Source organism: Oncorhynchus keta, chromosome 10 (genome assembly GCF_023373465.1).
Source record: "Oncorhynchus keta strain PuntledgeMale-10-30-2019 chromosome 10, Oket_V2, whole genome shotgun sequence".
NCBI lineage: Eukaryota > Metazoa > Chordata > Actinopteri > Salmoniformes > Salmonidae > Oncorhynchus > Oncorhynchus keta.
In genome coordinates this window covers 67,941,509-67,964,165 of record NC_068430.1, presented here as the reverse complement: position 1 = coordinate 67,964,165, position 22,657 = coordinate 67,941,509, and the positions used below count along the sequence as shown (strand labels likewise).

The 22,657-nt window shown below is 45.9% G+C and overlaps 1 protein-coding gene across 5 annotated transcripts in view; it reads left to right on the top strand.

Moving 5' to 3' along the window:
- Positions 1-22,657, top strand: part of LOC118389294 (septin-9-like) — a 105,262-nt gene that overhangs the window by 12,694 nt on the left and 69,911 nt on the right. The window contains exon 1 of one of the 5 annotated variants that reach the window (XM_035779198.2): positions 5,856-5,988. The exons of 1 other annotated variant lie outside the window; for it this stretch is intronic. In XM_035779198.2, coding sequence (XP_035635091.1) covers positions 5,967-5,988 — 22 coding nt within the window. In that variant the 5' untranslated portion in view covers positions 5,856-5,966. Of the gene's footprint in view, positions 1-5,855; positions 5,989-16,496; positions 16,751-22,657 lie in introns of those variants that run through there. 3 more of the 5 variants (XM_052527776.1, XM_052527775.1, XM_035779196.2) reach the window with 3 other exon arrangements.

Genomic DNA, 22,657 nt, shown 5'->3' with positions numbered 1-22,657 from the left:
TCATAACTTCATTGTGTGAATTGTTTGTGTTTCATTGTTAGTGTCTATCAATTCCCCATTACATACAGTAGATCACCAGTAGTACATTTAATTCCTGACATTTCTAATCTACAGTGTTTGTTTGGTTACGGTAATGTCTGTTAATGCATTTAATATAAATTCAGCAAATAAAGAAACGTCCTCTCACTGTGCACTGCGTTTATTTTCAGCAAACTTAACATGTGTAAATATTTGTATGAACGTAACAAGATTCAAACACTGAGACTTAAACTGAACAAGTTCCACAGACACGTGACTAACAGAAATGGAATAATGTGTCCCTGAACAAAGGGGGGGTCAAAATCAAAAGTAACAGTCAGTATCTGGTGTGGCCACCAGTTGCATTAAGTACTGCAGTGCATCTCCTCCTCATGGATTGCACCAGATTTGTCAGTTCCTGCTGTGAGATGTTACCCCACTCTTCCACCAAGGCACCTGCAAGTTCCCCAGCGAAGAGCCCTCCACCTCCGATCCAACAAGTCCCAGACGTGCTCAATGGGATTGAGATCCGGGCTCTTCGCTGGCCATGGCAGAACACTGACATTCCTATCTTGTAGGAAATCACTCACAGAATGAGCAGTATGGCTGGTGGCATTGTCATGCTGGAGGGTCATGTCAGGATGAGCCTGCAGGAAGGGTACCACATGAGGGAGGAGGATGTCTCCCCTGTAACGCACAGCGTTGAGATTGCCTGCAATGACAACAAGCTCAGTCCGATGATGCTGTGACACACCTGCATGTTCACTAATTGTTTATGGTTCATTGAACAAGCATGGGAAACAGTGTTTAAACCCTTTACAATGAAGATCTGTGATTTTTACAAATGATCTTTGAAAGACAGGGTGCTGAAAAAGGGGACGTTTCTTTTTTTTGCTGAGTTATTATTATTATTCCAGTCGTTTACCGCTCTCATTGTCGGAGTGGACACGTTGTTTGCAGAGCGCATAACCTATGAAACACATTTTGTTTTATTTCATTCCATTTACGAAATCTGTCCATTAAGTCATTGTCGGGAGCACTCCAAACAAAAGACCATGTTGAGTAAGGGCGTGCACCTGATTACGCATAGAAGTAGGCCGGCCTATAGGCTTCTCAAAGTAATGTTTTCTTCACCTCAAACAGCGAGGAAGCAAAGTCTGTTTTTACATCCATTCAGACTAACAATTGTTCCTCAATGTATTTGAGAATTCTTTCCAGCTCTCTCCCTTTTTCATAACCACTCAGTGTAAAAGGAAAAATGTCATGCTCTGTCTGATCCAGTGGAAACATCATAAATAGGCCTACCTGATTATTACTTATCCCTTGCGCAAATAGCCTACAGCTGATGGCACAGAATATTTTATACAATGTTTTAAGGAGCTTCAGGCCAGACCCAAGTTAAGAGTTAATACAATGTTTCAAGTTCGTTGCAGACAGGCCATGTGTGGACACTGCAGGCTGCAATGTTTTTATTTGTTGGCTTTATAGGCTATTTTTACATAGTTGGCAATAGAAGTTACATTTTAAGTTTATATCATTTTCATATAGAACTGGATAGAGTTTTGATGTACCACATGACAATGATTTTGAGATACAAAGACATTATTATAAATAAAATGAAATTGTTCCATGAAAAAATGTGAATATGAAAACCATAACTGGTACACAGATCAGTAAAAATTTGAATATAAATTGGCATTCCTCGTGAGAAGTTGGCTCCTCGTGTAGCCTATAACCGGCAACTTCAGGAGAGTAACAGCAGAATCTGCGAAAGCCAGCGGGAGTTGGATGGTTGGGACAGATTAAGGATTTTTTTCTTCTGGTTATCTTGATCTCTGGCTCCTTCATGAGTTGGGGGGGGTGCAGCCCTAGTGTGGTGGGAGGTTCTCCTCCAGCAGGCAGGTTTGGATTATGTAGAGGGTAGGTGGTGAAATGTATGAGTGAAACCATCTCTCTACAGCTAGACACTGGAGCTGGTCTCTCTCCTCTCTCTACAGCTAGACACTGGAGCTGGTCTCTCTCCTCTCTCTACAGCTAGACACTGGAGCTGGTCTCTCTCCTCTCTCCTCTCTCTATAGCTAGACAGTGGAGCTGGTCTCTCTCCTCTCTCTACAGCTAGACACTGGAGCTGGTCTCTCTCCTCTCTCTACAGCTCGACACTGGAGCTGGTCTCTCTCTCTCCTCTCTCTACAGCTCGACACTGGAGCTGGTCTCTCTCCTCTCTCTACAGCTAGACACTGGAGCTGGTCTCTCTCTCTCCTCTCTCTACAGCTAGACACTGGAGCTGGTCTCTCTCTCTCCTCTCTCTACAGCTAGACACTGGAGCTGGTCTCTCTCTCTCCTCTCTCTACAGCTAGACACTGGAGCTGGTCTCTCTCCTCTCTCTACAGATGGACACTGGAGCTGGTCTCTCTCTCTCTCTTCTCTCTACAGATGGACACTGGAGCTGGTCTCCCTCTCCTCAATTAGGTCTCACCATGGAGCCACTACAGTACAGGCCTGTTGAGGCTTATAGTAAACCAACGTTGAATCAGAGCTGGCTTACTGCAGCACCACTGTTTAAATACCGTACACATATCACAAATCAAAAAAGTGTGACACCAAAAGATACTGCTGCTTTGTTAGTTGCCTGAGTGTCACAAATAGGATGTCACAGATTGTCACGTGTGTTTCTGTGTGTGTGTTTGTGCGTGTGGTCGCAAGCGTGCCTGCTTGCATGAGTCTGTGTGAAAGAGACCACAGTGCTTTTGGGCTCAGGCCAAGGGTCTGACTGTCTCGCCTGTCCAGCTGAGCACTGACTAGGTCTAGGGTAGACTGGGTTAGTGCTGCCATTTGACTGCCCTAAAGAGTTCTCCTTAATTAAAACATGTCATAAGCAGTCACTGCATTCCATTAACTTTGTTATTGCTCAACAGCTTTAACAGCCTTAAAACCGGGTCTCAATTTTTGACAGACTTGAGTAACATTGGCAAACACCATGTGGATGGAAGTTGGCTTCTTCCTTATGACTGAGTTCCTCTTTAATAAAGGTGAAAATGTATCCAGAATGTAGCTCTGATCTGTTCCTTTGAGTGACCTTTAGTAACCACACAGTGTGTGTGTGTGTGTGTGTGTGTGTGTGTGTGTGTGTGTGTGTGTGTGTGTGTGTGTGTGTGTGTGTGTGTGTGTGTGTGTGTGTGTGTGTGTGTGTGTGTGTGTGTGTGTGTGTGTGTGTGTGTGTGTGTGAGCGCAAGCATGGACACACCTACACACACATATGGACACACACCTACAAATCTACACACACCCTTATCCCTCCATCCAGTCCCTCTACTCCCCCACACAGACATATGGCCATATGACATGAAGAGTGGGGGAGCGAGGAGAGCCAGGGGAAGGAGGTGCATCAGAGGGGGAGAGACATACAACTCCACAGAGCTGGTTTGGGTTAGAAGGGACCCTAGATAACGGGTTTCTGTAAAAATGCCTATATAGATACAGATAACCCCACTGCTCATTCATGCCTGTCTCATTCCCACTGGGCTACAGTGTGTGTGTGTGTAGATTGGGGTGTTTGTGTGTGTCCCATCTGTTGACCCTTTCATGACTGGTTCCAACTTCCTTGGGTCCCTCCGTACAGTAGATGAAGCAATTTAAAAAGAGGATCTGACAAGACAGAGGGAAAATCCCAGAGACGGTTGTTATGAATGTTTGTGAATTCACTTCTGATCACACTCCTTGCCAGAGAGACTGCAAAGTTTGGCTCCGGTTTAAGTTTTTGACAACGTACAATAAATCCCCGTCGACACGTACACCATCCCGAGCCCCGTCTGTTGTATCATCACCTCACCTCAGATAAAGCCGGGCGTTTGTCATCGGGGCGAGCCAAGATAAACAACTTGCCCTATCGCAACTGTAGCATATCACTGTCCTCACCCAGCCGCAGTTCCTGTAGATTAAACTAAAACAGCCCAGGACAGGTCACATTCACCTGAAAGAGCCAAAGGGTTTGTCTCCAATCATGTTTACGCTAAAGCTATCTTGATAGTGCAGAGTTAGCGACTTAGCTATCTAGGGAGGGATTGGATGTCCCTTTGAGAACAAATGGAAAGGGAAGTGAAGTGCTTGTAACTTGGGCCGCGTGTGTTTGTTTGGCCGTTTTCTCGCCCAGACGGCAGCTCGCTAAGTGACCTCTCCTGAGAGCAAGGTGGAGGGTCAGAGGCCAGAGTGCGTCCTGCTCTCCTGGCGTCAGGGGAGGGGTTGGAAAGGGAGTGGGGTTAGGGGTGGGCACTACGGAATGCTCCGGGTCTGTTAAGTGACTCCAGTGTTTGTTTTTCCTGATTAAACCCCAGTCACTAGAACTGGAGATATTCTGGGAGGATAGAATACACAGTCTCTGGTCAGGAAATGTTAAAGTTCCTCTATAACTCACTCAGTTGAGTGTGATGTTGTTATGGGAGTATTCTTCATCCGCTTACCCCACATTTACCTTGTAACCATGGCATCTTAGAATGGTGTCGAAGGTCCCTACACATACAGTACCAGAGCGTGTGTGTGTGTGTGTGTGTGTGTGTGTGTGTGTGTGTGTGTGTGTGTGTGTGTGTGTGTGTGTGTGTGTGTGTGTGTGTGTGTGTGTGTGTGAGAGAGAGAGGGGGCTGTTAAATGGAGGCAGCGGAGTTTGAGTTCCATGATCTTTCTAGAGAAAGATAGAGAGAACGTCTATATGATCAGCACATGGCCACATGGTACTAACACTGCATTATCCCACAGTATACTAACGTTGCATTATCCCACCGTGCCGACGTTGCATTGTCCCACAGTACTAACGTTGCATTATCACACAGTACTAACACTGCATCATCACACAGTACTAACACTGCATTATCACACAGTACTAGCACTGCATCATCACACAGTAGTAACACTGCATTATCGCACAGTACTAACGCTGCATTATCACACAGTACTAACACTGCATCATCACACAGTACTAACACTGCATCATCACACAGTACTAACACTGCATTATCACACAGTACTAGCACTGCATCATCACACAGTAGTAACACTGCATTATCGCACAGTACTAACGCTGCATTATCACACAGTACTAACATTGCATCATCGCACAGTACTAACACTGCATCATCACACAGTACTAACACTGCATTATCACACAGTGCTAACACTGCATCATCACACAGTACTAACACTGCATCATCGCACAGTACTAACACTGCATCATCGCACAGTACTAACACTGCATTATCACACAGTGCTAACACTGCATCATCACACAGTACTAACACTGCATCATCACACAGTACTAACACTGCATTATCGCACAGTACTAACACTGCATCATCGCACAGTACTAACACTGCATCATCGCGCAGTACTAACACTGCATCATCACACAGTACTAACACTGCATTATCACACAGTGCTAACACTGCATCATCACACAGTACTAACACTGCATCATCACACAGTGCTAACACTGCATCATCACACAGTACTAACACTGCATCATCACACAGTACTAACACTGCATTATCGCATAGTACTAACACTGCATTATCGCACAGTACTAACACTGCATCATCACACAGTACTAACACTGCATCATCACACAGTACTAACACTGCATCATCACACAGTACTAACACTGCATTATCGCACAGTACTAACATGGCATCATCACACAGTTCTAACACTGCATTATCGCACAGTACTAACATGGCATCATCACACAGTTCTAACACTGCATTATCACACAGTACTAACACTGCATCGTCACACAGTGCTAAAACTGCATTATCACGGCAGATTGAAGACATTAGACCTAAGAGGGAGGGAGGGGGAGAGAGATGTGACTAAGTCAGACAGAAAAAGGGGAAGTCTTCAGCAAAAAAAGGAGAGAGAGAAAAAAGACAGACATTACATGTGGCTAAGGCTGTGAGCAAGTAATGGAGCGAGACAGAATAGCCGGTAAGTTCTGGGCTCTCAAATGTTTTTCTTCTGCGTAGTTTGGAGTCTTTTTCATTGAAGAAAAGCTGCTTAATTCTCTCTTTTCTAACTCACTTGGTAACTTTAGTTTGCTGCCTTGCCTGTGTAGAGGAAGCCACGAGTCATTCGAGGTTCTGTTTGCTTAGTCGGCAGTACAGTAGACACTGGGGCACGCTGTCTGTCTAGTCCGGTTGCCTCACTACTGTTTGAAGAGTTTAGGACTAACCAATTCATCTTGCTAGTAAATTCCACAAGAATATGATCATCGGCTCTAATTCTCTCCATTGTTAAGTGTTGACATGTAATAGTTTACTCTACAGCGGGTGGTTTTCTTTGTCTCTTTCTGACACTGTCAGCTGTGAGATAGTGTACGGCTGCCTTTACTGAGTGAGTGGGTGAGTGAGTGGGTGAGTGAGTGGGCATCATGTGAAGAAGTGTCTTAAGCCCTATGACTACAAGGTATCCTGGACACTACTACGGAAAGAAATGTGGAAAAGCCACAAACATATGCAATTTGTGACTGAGGCATTGCAGTAGGATTGCATTGGATATGAGGGACTAATGATTTACTTCAGCTGACCCTGATGTGGGAGCTAGACTATAGACATGATTCACTCCGAATCATGTCATGGCCATGCGTACAAGGGAGTTTATGCTTGATTTCAGTCATCTGGATTAACTATGGTTGATGGGAAAGTCTATTTTTAATTATGGGATGAGGCATGAGCTCATAATATGCTTTTTTTGCGGCTGTGGCCTCCGCCAGCGTCTTTTCAGGAAAACCTAGCACGTCCCACACACTGTGTCCTGTCCGACTGCGTGTCTTGTCATGCTGTGTCCTCCCCACTGTTGCTCTCAGCTTCAGGGTTGATATTCCTCCACTTCCCCTGTTCATGTCACCCTCTCTGTTTACACACAGTGCTACGACTGAAGCTATCTCGGATCCATCGATCTGCCTAATCAAAATCTTTCATTGGATTTTCAGTTTTTTTGGTAAGTTTTGAGTTGTAGAGGGGCTTCTAAACTGGCCCGTATGGGCTCAGACTGGATTAAAACGATAAGGCTAATCCAACAGGCTTGTGGAGATTAGCATTGGACGTCAAACTGAGCGTCACTCTGAATATTTGCCTTCATTCAGCTGCTAATGAGATGGCTCCACTTCAGCTCCGAGTGCATATGATCTGCTGTGCAGACTCTGTATAGTTCTAGATTAGACCACAGGGAGGCAGTGTTGCTATGTGAGTTTTCCCTTGGCAGTCTGTCTCTGCAGGCAGTCAGTGGACTGCACCACCATTTCACTGAGTTATGTGAAAAGTTCCATGTGGATGATTCATATTTTGCAGACGGGGATTTCTTTCTTGTGTGAGTTGGAAGAATCTAGCAAAGTCGGACGTTGGCGGGAGCTAGGAGAAGTGTGAGGTTTTTCCACAGCTCGAGTGTTTGGTGGCAGCAGTCGCCTTTCACCCAGGAAGCCCTGGGCTGAGCAACTTCCTGTTTCTGCTCAACTCTTCATTTTGTTTTTATGGGGTTGTTTTTAGATGTGTTGCTATGACAATCGACGTTTCCTCCCAAAAAACACAACTTGTTTTAAGAGTGATATGAGCTACAGTATTAAGTCTCAGCTGGACATTTTGGACCCGTGATCTGAGCCTCTGTCGCCACTCTCCGTTTTGGCTCTGTAGTGTTTCAAACCTCTCTGCTATAAACCGTTGCGTCAGTCCTCAGAGTTACGGCCGTGGTGGAGCCTCTCTACCCTCGGCTGTGCTGGATTTAAGATAATATGTTCAATGTGATGTCTTATTGATCATCTCTACGTATGGGCAGCACATTGTGCTATAATGGCAGATAGTTGACTCGCTCAATGTGTCTGGCTGGTGCTTCAGTGGAAAAATGAAAACCGATGATTAATAGTGGAATTGAGAGGAGATCAGAAATGCCTTTTAACTGTCTGTATTGTGACATTTTAAATATAGATATGAACAGTACAGGATATCCTGTTGGGTGATGCTCTCGTCACAGCCATGGTAGGCTATTGGTGGCTGAGGTGGTAGTTGATAGACCAGTTGAGGTCAATGTGGAGGGAGGGAGGTGACGATAGGGCTTTGCTCTGAACACTGGTTCTTACATGCTCTGGATCAACACAAGGCCTGTTCAGTGTGTCACACGTCAGCTTACTCATCCTTCGGCTGCTGTGTGTGAATTTTCCTTTGAATTTGTTTGGGTTTTGTACAATGTAAACAGTGCAGTGAATGCAGGCGATAGCCAATGCAGTACCCTTAAGACACAGCACAACAAACACATGCAAGACTCCACTCACACACATGCACACTACCCAATGGCTAACCCCTGTAGAGGAAGTTGCAAGGCTCTTTGTGTTCCATAAAAGCAGTGCACAGGATTTCCTCCATGAGTCAGCTGTCGACACTTCTACCTTCCCACCTCTCTGCACCCTACCTTTTATTGGCTGCTAATATTATTATTTCTCCACTAGGATAAGACCGGGCCCAAAGAACATGGCCCTGGACATTGAGAACAGGAAAGAAGGAAACTGGGCAGGCAGGCTCTATGGAAGCCCCACCTTTTGGTGTTGGGAGTTTGGCTGGTACTAGGCTATTATATGGAAATGACGGAACAGGGGTCAAATCTGGGGTTAGGTTAGTCATGATATATTCGTCAATGGATACTAGTAGTCTTGAAGGTGTATCACGACAAGGGCCAGCTCTCGTGTGACCTTTGTATGATCTACAGGTCTGACTGGGCCTTGCACCAGTGGAACATTCATTGAAGGTGTGGGAAATGCTAATATAACCTGTAGGGAATGCTACAATAATGGTATGTTTAGATGGTACGAGGTGGACGGTAGATGGCAAAGCCGATGTCATTGTTTTCAATGAGAGCACGACAGTAAATGTCATTGGGGCTGGCGGTGAATGCCGTCAGCCGCCACGGTAGATGGGACTTGTTTGTTTTACTCCATGTGTAACTCTGTGTCTTGTATGTGTCGAACTGCTTTGCTTTATCTTGGCCAGGTCGCAATTGTAAATGAGAACTTGTTCTCAACTTGCCTACCTGGTTAAATAAAGGTGAAATAAAATATCTATCCTGATGCCTAGTCACTTTACCCTGCCTTCATGTACATATCTACCTCAAATACCTTATTATTATCTGTCCTGATGCCTAGTCACTTTACCCTGCCTTCATGTACATATCTACCTCAAATACCTTATTTGTTATGTACCTCGTTTGTAGAATAACCAGACCAAGATGCAGCGTGGTAGGCGTACATATCCTTTAATTTTAAATGTTCCACCAAAAAAACAATAAACAACTAAACAGACATAAAGCTAGGAGTGCAAAACCATGCAACACAAAAAAGACAAGATCCCACAACTGAAAGTGGGAAAAAGGGCTGCCTAAGTGTGATCCCCAATCAGAGACAACGATAGACTCTGATTGGGAACCATACTAGGCCAACAAAGAAAAAGAAAACATAGATATATAGAAAAACTAGAGTACCCACCCTAGTCACATCCTGACCTAACCAAAATATAGAGAATAAACAGGGATCTCTAAGGTCAGGGTGTGACATTATTATTATCTACCCTGATGCCTAGTCACTTTACCCTGCCTTCATGTACATAACTACCTCATATACCTTATTATTATCTATCCTGATGCCTAGTCACTTTTCCCTGCCTTCATGTACATATCTACCTCAAATACCTTGTTATTATCTATCAAAGGTGCGGACTCTGGCCGCAAACCTGAACCTATAGGGGAGGGTCCGGGTGGGCGTCTACTCTCGGAGGCGGCTCCGGTTTGGGACGTAGCCCCCGCTCCCTATGTTGATCCCTCCGCTTCTGTGGAACCGGGCCGGGGATCGTCGCCGGAGATTCGGGACCGTGAATCGTTGCCGGAGGAACCGGACCGTGGATCATCGCTGGACACTCTGAACTGGGAACCACCGCTGGACACTCCTGACTGCAGATCGTCGCCGGAGGCTCTGGACTGGGAACCCCCGCTAGAGGCTCTGGACTGGGAACCCCCGCTAGAGGCTCTGGACTGGGAACCCCCGCTAGAGGCTCTGGACTGGGAACCCCCGCTAGAGGCTCTGGACTGGGAACCCCCGCTAGAGGCTCTGGACTGGGAACCCCCGCTAGAGGCTCTGGACTGGGAACCCCCGCTAGAGGCTCTGGACTAGGAACCCCCGCTAGAGGCTCTGGACTGGGAACCCCCACTAGAGGCTCTGGACTGGGAACCCCCGCTAGAGGCTCTGGACTGCAGCTCGTCGCTGAAGACTCTGGACTGCAGATCGTCACCGGAGGCTCTGGACTGCGGACCTTCGGCTGAAGGCTCTGGACTGCGGACCGTCGCTGGGGACTCTGGATTGTGGACCCTCGCTGAAGACTCTGGACTGCAGATCGTCGCTGGAGGCTCTGGACTGCAGCTCGTCGCTGAAGGCTCTGGACTGCGGACCGTCGCTGGGGACTCTGGACTGCGGACCGTCGCTGGAGACTCAAGACCGTTGCTGGAGGCTCTGGACTGCAGCGCGTCGCTGAAGACTCTGGACTGCAGATCGTCGCTGGAGGCTCTGGACTGGGGACCGTCGCTGGAGGCTCCGTACTGGGGACCGTCGCTGGAGGCTCCGGACTGGGGACCGTCGCAGCAGGCTCTGATCTGGGGACCGTCGCTGCAGGCTCTGATCTGGGGACCGTCGCTGCAGGCTCCAGACTGGGGACCCTCGCTGCAGGCTCCTTGCCATGGATCATCACTACAGGCTCCGGGCCATGGATCATCACTGGAAGCTTCATGCCATGGAATATCACTGGAGGCTTCGTACGTGGAGCCGGAACAGGTCTCACCAGACTGAGGAGACGTACTGGAAGCCTGGTGCGGGGAGCTGCCACAACACGTCCTGGCTGGATATCCACTTCAGCTCGGTGAGTGTGGAGAGCTGGCACTGGACGCACTGGGCTATGAAGGCACACTGGAGGCATAGTGCGTAGAGCCGGCGTAGGATATGCTGGGCCGTGGAGGCGCACTGGAGGTCTGGAGCGTAGAGCTGGCACAACGCGTTCTGGCTGAATCCCACCTGTAGCACGGCAAGTGCGGAGAGCTGGAACAGGCCGCACTGGGTTGTGCTGGCTAACTGGGGATACCGTGCGTAGAGCTGGCGCAGGATATCCTGGACTGAAGAGACGCACCGGAGGCCATGAGCGCTGAGAAGGCACAATCCGTCCTGGCTGAATGCCCACTCTAGCACGGCAACTGCAGGGAGCTTGCACAGAGCGCACCGGGGTGTGGATGCGTACTGAAGGCATGGTGCTCAGAACCGGATAACACGGTGCTTGACTGGTCACCCATTCCCCACTGTAAGCACGGGGAGTTGGCTCAGGTCTGAACCCTGACTCCGCCAATCTCCCCGTGTGCCCCCCCCCCCATAAAAAGTGGGGGGGGGACACTGCCTCTCGTGCTTGCTTTGTTGGTATAACTCCTCGTAACGTCGCCGTTCCGCTTTCGCTGCCTCTATCTCCTCCTTTGGACGGCGATACTGCCCGGCCCTTGTCCAGGGTCCTGCTCCCTCCAGGATTTCCTCCCAGGTCCAGTCCTATTGACCACGCTGCTTGGTCCATTGGGTGGGATCTTCTGTTACGTACCTCGTTCGTAGAATGACCGGACCAAGGTGCAGCGTGGTAGGCGTACATCCTTTAATTTGAAATGTTCCACCAAAAAACAATAAACAACTCAATGAACATAAAGCTAGGAGTGCAAAACCATGCAACACAAAAAAAGACAAGATCCCACAACTGAAGGTGGGTAAAAGGGCTGCCTAAGTATGATCCCCAATCAGAGACAATGATAGACAGCTGCCTCTGATTGGGAACCATACTAGGCCAACAAAGAAAAAGAAAACATAGATATACAAAAACTAGAGTACCCACACTGGTCAAACCCTGACCTAACCAACATATAGAGAATAAACAGGGATCTCTAAGGTCAGGGTGTGACATTATTATTATCTTACCTGATGCCTAGTCACTTTACCCTGCCTTCATGTACATAACTACCTCATATACCTTATTATTATCTATCCTGATGCCTAGTCACTTTTCCCTGCCTTCATGTACATATCTACCTCAAATACCTTATTATTATCTATCCTGATGCCTGGTCACTTTTCCCTGCCTTCATGTACATATCTACCTCAAATACCTTATTAGTATCTACCCTGATGCCTAGTCACTTTACCCTGCCTTCATGTACATATCTACCTCAAATACCTTATTATTATCTATCCTGATACCTAATCACTTTACCCTGCATTCATGTACATATCTACCTCAAATACCTCATACTACTGCACATTGATCTGATACTGGTACTCCCTGTATACATTCTTGTGTACTTTATTTTATTCCTCTTGTGTTACTATTTTTCTTTTTATTCAAATTTCTTAAACTCTGCATTGTTGGGAAGGGCTCGAAAGCAAGCATTTCTCAGTAAAGTCTACACCTGTTGTATTCGGCGCCTGTGACAAATCAAATTTCATTTGATGACTGGTATGATGTTTTTTTTTTTGCGGCCCTCGTCTAAATGCATCATAACGTGACATGTGGAAGGGCACACTTCATCCCACAGTGTGTGTTTTATGCCTGATGGGCAAAGTGTGAAATGATCCAGTCAGGCTAGGAGTCCTGGCGTTTTTACGACTTCTAGTTGGACAGCTCTCACGCGCTCTTGCTTTCTCTCTCTCTCTCTCACTCGTTTTCTGAGTTTTATTATCCCGTTTAATTCCGTAGTTTCTCTACTCAAGCTTTTATTGAAGCCAAGTTCATTTAGCTCCTTCAATTTCATCAGCAGTCATCAGCGCAGTGTTGCCACGCTGTCTGGACCGAAAGGTCAGGACAATCACGTTTTAAAAGGTGTCATTTTAGAGAAACTGTCTAATCCCACACACACACACACTCATAAAAGGAATTGATGTGGGGTGACTGGTTTTGTGTCACTTCCTGGTGATGAACGTCTATGGTTGTGTGTTCCTATTCTTCTGAAATTGGCCTGACAACTAAGTCTGCAGGTACAACCAGTCAAGTATTAGGAGGCCTACACCGTAAGTGACAAAGCTAACCCACATATACTGGGGAGACATGACGTGATGTAGTCCGTGTGAATATGTGAAGAGTCCTAGACCAGCCTATCCTATAAGTGCATTGTACTGACCCAAACCGGCACCCGTTTGCACAAAAAACATGCATCGACACCACAGCTCTCCTGTCTCCTCTCTGTCTCTCTCTCTGCCATGATCCAGGACCAGGCTGTATTGTTTTGGTGGAGATTTTTCTACAGTTTAGCCCTACAGTTTAGCCCTGAGCCTTCAAACACTGTTTAGTGTACATTTCAGGGGTACTGAAACACACACGCGCTCCAGATGTTGTTTTGAAAATCTGTCTCCCGATGCCTGGAAGGGAGCCATCATCTGCGTGTGTGTTTGCGTGCGTGTTTAGATAAATATATGCTGGCTGGGGAGATGCGTATTTCGCACGGTGTGTTTTAGGTTTAATTGAGGACTGAGGCTGTGTGGCATATGGTTTACAGTACTGCCACTGGGGCTGAGTACCAGGGGGCCACACACTGCTACGTTTGACCAAATATACATACATGAATGCACATGCATGGGTTAGTGAGGATGTCCTGCAACACACACACACCACACACCTATACACAGCTGTCAGGTTTACTGGATGTATGACACACAGAATGTGGGTATGTGAGTACTTATGAGGCTGACTCAACCCACACAATCCATAGAAGACTGTAACCTTTGCAACACAGCACAAGTGGTAAACATGGTAGCAGTCTAGCAGAAGTATTCCAATCCTATAACTGGTATATATCATAAACACACACACTCCATAGTCCTTGGACACACACACACTCTACCTGACAGCCTCTGGCCCTGGTCCCTAGACACTCGCCATAGGAAGGAACCAGAACACACAATAAAACACAACAGTACCGCTCCTGACCTGAAGGTGTTAGGGTGAGGCAACGCCAGCCACCAGGTGGGCCCAGGTTCCTATGATGATATTGACCTTCTCAAAAATACCTTTTCATTCATACAGCTGGCTAGTATACATAGTACACATTCACAAGAGGGAAATTGCTTGTTGGCATCAGAGGTGTCCTCTGTATGGTCCATATGCTCCACTAAGGGTGAAATACACTGTGTGATTACAATGTTGACTTCCTGTAGGTCTCAACATGTCTGGCTCCAAACATGAAGTGAGTTGCTCTGGAAAAGCCATGAGTCGCTCATCACTAATTACGCTATTGCTTTGTTAGCGTAGAATGCTAACGGGAGATCATAAGCAGATAGCTCTACTATTGCTTTGTTAGCGTAGAATGCTAATGGGAGATCATAAGCAGATAGCTCTACTATTGCTTTGTTAGCGTAGAATGCTAATGGGAGATCATATGCAAATAGCTCTACTATTGCGTCCTAATGCTAATTACTGCAGGGTGACTGCGGTGCAGACTTTAGTATGAAGCACAAGGACAACAATATGTTATTTTTTGTCTTTTTCTATTATTTTTATATCAACAGTTTTTCAAGCTTGCTTCAGAACTTGGTACCCACCCCCAAAAAAGTAGTCCCCAGGGACATGTAATCACCACTCCGATCAAATGCTGTCTTATCAAGCTCATTCCCGCATTGTGTTATTAGGTTACACACTCTCCGAAATCCCCACAGATCTTAACTTCCTGTGTTTTCTCTCGGAACCATTTTTTAACAGGGAGTGAGTGTGTGTGTGACTCGCTCCCTAGCCACACTAGGCCCTACAGTGTAATCAGTCAGGAAACTTCCAGATAAATGAGTGTTCTTTAATTAGAGAGGTAGTGAGTCAAAGGATGAGTCTGAAATGGAACCCTATTACGTGTGTGTGTGTGTGTGTGTGTGTGTGTGTGTGTGTGTGTGTGTGTGTGTGTGTGTGTGTATGTGTATGTGTATGTGTATGTGTATGTGTATGTATGTATGTATGTATGTATGTATGTATGTATGTATGTATGTATGTATGTATGTATGTATGTATGTATGTATGTATGTATGTATGTATGTATGTATGTATGTATGTGTGTATGTGTGTATGTGTGTATGTATGTATGTATGTATGTATGTATGTATGTATAATCCTTTTTTATTTTTTTATTTAACTAGGCAAGTCAGTTAAGAAATAATTCTTACTTACAATGACATCCTACCCAGGCCAAACCTGGACAACGCTGGTCCAATTGTGCTCCGACCTATGGGACTCCCAATCACTGCCAGATGTGATGCAGCCTGGACTGTACTATATAGTGCACTACCTTTTGACCAGGGCTCATATAGTGCACTACCTTTTTTACCAGGACTCATATAGTGCACTACCTTTTTGACCAGGGCTCATATAGTGCCTTACCTTTTTGACCAGGGCTCATATAGTGCACTACCTTTTTGACCAGGGCTCATATAGTGCACTACCTTTTTGACCAGGGCTCATATAGTGCACTACTTTTTTGTCCAGGGCTCATATAGTGCACTACCTTTTTGACCAGGGCTCATATAGTGCACTACCTTTTTGATCAGGGCTCATATAGTGCACTACCTTTTTGACCAGGGCTCATATAGTGCACTACCTTTTTGACCAGGGCTCATATAGTGCACTACCTTTTTGACCAGGGCTCATATAGTGCACTACCTTTTTGTCCAGGGCTCATATAGTGCACTACCTTTTTGACCAGGGCTCATATAGTGCACTACCTTTTTGATCAGGGCTCATATAGTGCACTACCTTTTTGATCAGGGCTCATATAGTGCACTACCTTTTTGATCAGGGCTCATATAGTGCACTACCTTTTTGTCCAGGGCTCATATAGTGCACTACCTTTTTGTCCAGGGCCCTATATAGGGAAAAGAGTGCCATTGCAGATTCTGTCAGACCAGAGAAGTGAGTGTTTTTTAATTAGTGGTCGTGAGGCAGAATTCCATGTTTATCTATAACTACTGAGGTACTTTCTGAGGTGGTCAGTTCATGTTAGCTCGAGTGGATTGGGACTGAGTGGCTTGAGGTTTATGAAGGCCATTTTTGAGGGCCTGACTTTTTGACTGGTTGGCTGAGGGAAGAGGAGCTTGCTGGTTGATTACATGAGGCCAGGAAGTTGGTTAAGTGGCTGTGTGATATTTCCCCTGTTGGCTCATGTCTTTTTACATGTTGTAGAATGTTATGGGATCAGACTTGACACACATACACAGTCATGCACGCACACACACACACAGTCATGCACAAACACACGCACACGCACACACACACTCACACAAACACACACTCATTGAGAGGGAGACGGCAGTCAGGGAGATGCACAAAAAAGAGGGAGGGAGTTTCTCTCTGAGGGGAGGAGAGGAGGGCTTGCCTTTCACTCTCTGAAGACTGAACGCTGCGATGTAGTGCCAGGCATAGGAGGAAGCAGAGAAAAATAAGTTGCTCCTTTAAGAAAGCTGTGGGCTTGGATCAGATCGACTACTCAGCACTCTGGTTTTTACACTGGCTCCTAATTTGGGATTTATTTAGAATCAGTAGAGGGACTGTGGAACGTTACCTTGATTGGGAAGGGATTTGGAAATTCTGTTTACTTTTATATCAAACCAGCAACATGTCTGACTCCAAGGTTACTGCTCACTTGGACGGAATTATCTCGGACTTTGAAGGTTTGTCATGTTTTGAATTCTACGTTTTGATTACTCTCTTTTACTTGTCACAGACCTTCCCATCGACAGCCAGTGGTGACTAACGACGGAAGACAACTGATCTCCATAATACTATTTCCAGATCAAATTTACAATTGAGTCACTAGCCTTCTTCACTTAACAGCGCTGGTCTCTCCCTTCTCTCTCTCGCTCTGTTACTCCAGTTTGTTTGTGTGTGTGTGTGTGTGTGTGTGTGTGTGTGTGTGTGTGTGTGTGCGCATTGGGCATGTGTTCCCCTCGGTTTCTTAATCTGAGTCTGTTATTGATCATATCCTAGTTACATCAATAGAGTACCCCAGTATTGACAGTGCTACTCCACCACAGGAAACGTTCCAACTGAAAGCATTAAAGGGACTTATAGCAAAGCCTCAACTGGCCACCGCATCAAACCCCAATTCATTCACAACTCCTCAGTGTGTCCCCTCTCTCTCCTTTGTTTTCCTAGCTGTCCTGTGAAGCTAACATTGATTTCCTTTGTTGTCCTCTTCCTCCTTTCCTCTTCCTCCTCCGTTCCGAGTGTGTCCTTCCCTCCAGCTGTGAGAGGTCTGACAGGACCGTCACACACTGAACCCCCCCCCCAACACACACACACACGTTTGTTTTGCTATTCTTGTGGGGAACAAACAATTGATTCCCATTCAAATTCCTATGTTCCCTAACCCCAAGGGTGATTAAGATGATCAAAGCTTGATGATTAGTTGATTATTTGAATCCGCTGTTTTCTGCTAGGGCATTAAAAAAACATGCACCCCTTGGGGTCCCAAGGACCGAGTTTGGGAAACCCTGCCCTAACCTCTAATCCTTAATCTAACCTTCACCCTGAAACTAAACCTAACCCCTAATCCTTAATCTAACCTTCACCCTGAAACTAAACCTAACCCCTAATCCTTAATCTAACCTTCACCCTGAAACTAAACCTAACCCCTAATCCTTAATCCAACCTTAACCCTAAAACTAAACCTAACCCCTAACTGTATCTCTAACCCTAATTGTAAGCCTAAACCTAACCACTAAGGCTAAAAAAATATTTTTCCTTGTGGCCTTGACAAAATGTATCCATTTGTCTGAATTTTCTTGTTTTACTATCCTTGTGAGGACTCTGGAGGCCGATTACGTGAAGGTTATTAAAAGAGCAGTGGTACTATCGAGCAGTGTGCGGGTTTCTTATTTTTATCCCCACAAGGACAGTAAAACCAAAACACACACACATTGAACTGAAAGTGTGCTTACTCCGTCAGATCTGAGAAACTGAATGTGTGACTGAACACAGTTAAACATTTCAGTATTATTAATTCATTGGTTTAGGGTCATATGGACGCAGTCCAGCACTTAATGAGCGTTGGGTTCTCGCTCTCTTGGTCAGATCAGTCTAAATGTGCATTCACTCCCTTGGAATTACACTTCTGGATGTGTGGTCCTGTTTTAGAAAGTCCCCTAAAACAATATCAGTCAGACCTCTTTTGAGAGAAAGGATTGTGGTGATCTCTCCATATTGGACAGACCAGACTCTGTCTCCCACATCTGTAGGTTTATGTTTTTTTGGTGAGTGATTATGTGTTCAGTAGCAGTACTGCATGATCAAATGGATGAAAAAGACCATATCAGTGCCATGTTAGCAGGATGATGTCAGCCACCCTGTCACTCAGCCTGTCCTCTCAGGCAGTTGTGGATTCTGCTTGTATCTGATTCTCCCTGGTATCTGATCTGGGGGCTGTGTAGAAATATCACTACTTGTATCTGATTCTCCCTGGTATCTGATCTGGGGGCTGTGTAGAAATATCACTACTTGTATCTGATTCTCCCTGGTATCTGATCTGGGGGCTGTGTAGAAATATCACTACTTGTATCTGATTCTCCCTGGTATCTGATCTGGGGGCTGTGTAGAAATATCACTACTAGGTATCTGATTCTCCCTGGTATCTGATCTGGGGGCTGTGTAGAAATAGCACTACTTGTCACACACTGCCGCTGAGGCACTGCTGTTGTAGGCCTACTCTTCCATTTACTGGCAAATCCAGTCTGGTCTCTTATCTGTTTAGCTCTCAGCTCAAACTAAAAGTGTGGGGATTTTCCAGAGGCTTATTGTTTGTGGACAGTGTGTGTTTTTAGATGGTGTGGTTTATGTTAGTGCGTCGTTATGGATTTGTATTTCTTCTTTTGTAGTGCATCTGAGATCACCATCAAGTCATAAGCCTTGGTCTCGTATACCGCTCTCTGATAAACTGAATGAGCTGAATAGTGAATCAACCGCATAGTGAATCAACTGCACAGTGAATCGACTCGATAGCGAATAGGCCTACTCATCAACAGTGAATAGTCCTCTCGCGGTCTGTTTGCTATTGTGGAGTTTGAAATAGCTGCAGGTGTTGTCCGGAATCTGTCCACTCTTGATACTTCTAACATTGGAAACGGCTCCAGTGGTCAACAAGGGATGTAAACCAGGGTGGCAGTGGCCTCCAGTACAGAAGGCTTTCTAGTCGTTAACCTGTGGGTGTTGCTTGTTCAAAGGAATGAACTAAGCCTTACCTGCCAAGCACCCAGGGGTTCAGACTGAAAGGTATGGAGCCAAGCACCCAGGGGTTCAGACTGAAAGGTTTGGAGCCAAGCACCCAGGGGTTCAGACTGAAAGGTTTGGAGCCAAGCACCCAGGGGTTCAGACTGAAAGGTATGGAGCCAAGCACCCAGGGGTTCAGACTGAAAGGTATGGAGCCAAGCACCCAGGGGTTCAGACTGAAAGGTATGGAGCCAAGCACCCAGGGGTTCAGACTGAAAGGTATGGAGCCAAGCACCCAGGGGTTCAGACTGAAAGGTATGGAGCCAAGCACCCAGGGGTTCAGACTGAAAGGTATGGAGCCAAGCACCCAGGGGTTCAGACTGAAAGGTATGGAGCCAAGCACCCAGGGGTTCAGACTGAAAGGTATGGAGCCAAGCACCCAGGGGTTCAGACTGAAAGGTATGGAGCCAAGCACTACTGAACTACCAACAGCTGCGTTCACTTTGAGTTCCTCCATATCTTTCTCTCTCTCTCTCTTTGCCTCTGTCGCTCGCTCTCTCTACTATAATTAGTTTGTGCTGAACCTGGTGTCAGCCAGAACACGAGCGAGTTACACACGCCGTGTGTCAGCATAAACCCAACAGTGTCCAGAGAAGACAAAAAGGAAGTGTGTATTTGACACCCTACCATTAGCGGTGGCTAACCTTTGGACTGATCAAGTGGAATATAAGGGGAGGGTTTGAGTAACTTTATCGGTCAGTCGATGGCCTTGCCTTGTCAGACTTGGTTTTGAAAGATTTCTATGATATTAAAATTCCACTGCATAATGTTGTAGCCCGCTTTTGTTGACACTGGCAGAACCGCTGTGTGCGTATGTAGCGCCACAGAGTTCAGCTTCACCGTTACAGTTTGTGTTAGTGTATCAAGATAAAGTGTTGTCAACTTGAATAGACATTTCATTCAAGCCATAATCGCTGTTTTGCCAGTGGGTTTGGCATTGTATGTACAGTAGTAAATGTCTGACACTGCACAGTTTTAAATGCTAGCATTATATCATCATGCCTCTTGTGTTTTCATAGACCGTAATCTGGCAGTATTACAGTAACTGTCAGTGTTCTCATCGTTCCACCGTCATGTGATATTGATCAGGAAGTGAGCGAGTCTGGAATGTAAGAGATGGGTCAGTGGTTCACAACCATTGACTACAGACTTAAAACCATGGTGTTATGAACAGAGAAACGTCAGCAATTTTATTTGCCAATATCTTCAGTATCCCATAGATGGTGTGTAATACTATATATTTGCTACAGTACAGTTTTACCTTTTCTGCCCTAACCCTCAAAACACACACTTGCACATCCGGCCCAATAGACATAAATTAGACTAGACACACACACTGATGAAACTCTAGCATTTGGGCCTCAGAGTTGCGGTTCCCAGGAGAGCTCCCTTCACTCTTCAGTTCTAACAGGCCGGTCTGAAGGCTGTCTGGCCCCCGTCTAGACCCCTTTCTTTGAGGAAGCTGATCCAGCCGGTCACATCAGGACTCAGACGACATGCCATGGAGCTCAGGGCCCATACTCACCAAGCATCTCAGAGAAGGAGTATTGATTAAGGCCTGGGACTCTAACATGAAGGCCACCATGATGTCCGTTGGCCTTGTTTAGTAGGATAGTGTGCTGATGTGGATGAGCTGTAGTGCAACAGTGGGCCCTAGAGAACGCAACCTCATGTCTTGACTTTTTTCAGTGAGTTTTAGTGTACGTCTATGGTCTCTCTCTCTCGCCCTCTCTTTCCTCAGTGTTCAGTCTTTTCTCTAGCCTCACTAAACCTCACAACACGATGCGGTGATGACTTTGATCTTTCGGACCTCAGTCAGAACCCAACACAACCAGGAAGTCGGTCTCGGTCTATAACTACCGTGAGACTGTAAACAGGAAACAATACGTTGTGGTTCTGATGGCTCGTTTGGTCGGAGCATAGTTACATTTCACAGGTCCTGGATAAAAATCTAATTTTAAGCGTCACAAAATAAATAACAGCTTCGTAAATAACAGGTGTGAAACGCATACTGTTAACTCAAACAATGAGATAAAAGCACCTGCATAACTGTATAATTATCATAAGCCTATCTCTTTCTAGCTGCATCAGAGCTGTACAAGTATCTGTTGTCCATTACTCTATCTGTGTGTCCTTGAGGAGATGAGCTAACGCCAGTGATGCACACAGGGACAGGAAGTCAAGGCCAGCACCTGGGCCTAGCAGGGTGGGAGAGAGAACAAAAGTCTGTTTCCTCCTCTCTATTGAAATCTATTTAGGTGGGCCGGGGATGATACCAGTATCGCGATACTCGTTAGTGTCGTGGCAGAGAAACAAAACACAAAGCAGATTTCTTTAAGAAAACAGTCCTAATGTTGGAAATAATCATCATTATGTTGTCATCCAGAGCCACGTGTATTTCTTTTCCAAGCTATAGTACACAATATTTTACATACAGCTGGTTTTGAAAGGACCAAAGAGTTGAGTCTGCTTCGTGTTTTCATTGTTGCCATGGATATGTTTTTGCGATACTGGTATCTTCCCGGCCCTACTATTTAGGTCAGGTGGGAGAGAGCCTCCATCTTAGCGTGTTGTGCTATGCTAGGACCAGGAGTTTTCCTAACCACAACATCTGGCCAGATTTGTTCTTGGTCAGGAATAATGCCAGGCCCTGTGGCCATTGTTATGGTCATCCTCTCACAAGAGACCGAGAGGTAGGCTACATAGGGAGAAAGAGAAGTAGGCTCTGTTTGTTAAGGAGATTCCGCAGAGACGTTCTGTATTTCCAGCTCATTGTCTGGGAATGCCATTTCACTTGGGGGATGAGACGGTATCGTCCGTCTGGCCTTCGCTCACGTCGGGATACTGGCGCTCCGTGATCCCAGGTCCATCCAGCACGTGTGAAATCCATGACAGGGATATCCTTGGATGCTTCCTCGGAAACACGTGATCCTTCTTCTCTGTCTTCTAGTGGAATGATGTTTGAAAGAGTGACCTCTGAATGTATAGAAAACCGTGGGAAAACCGCATGGTAGAACTGAGTCGAGGAACATTCCTATTTCGCTATAGTAATTCCCGTAATGTCTCTCTCTGAAGTCCTTGTCAGTCAGATGGTGACCGTTGAGAAAGTTTCATCTCTAGGTCATATTAAATCATATGCAGCCATCTTGGATGTTATGACAACACTTAAGTCCTATCAGTGTTAGGCTTATACTGACTGTCTCTCTATGCAGGCAACCCTGGAGCCTGTTCAAGAGCATGTAACGTTAAAGAACATTCAGATAGAAATGTATGTGGTAGAAAAGATGGGACTGTCTGTCAGATTGAATAGGGAA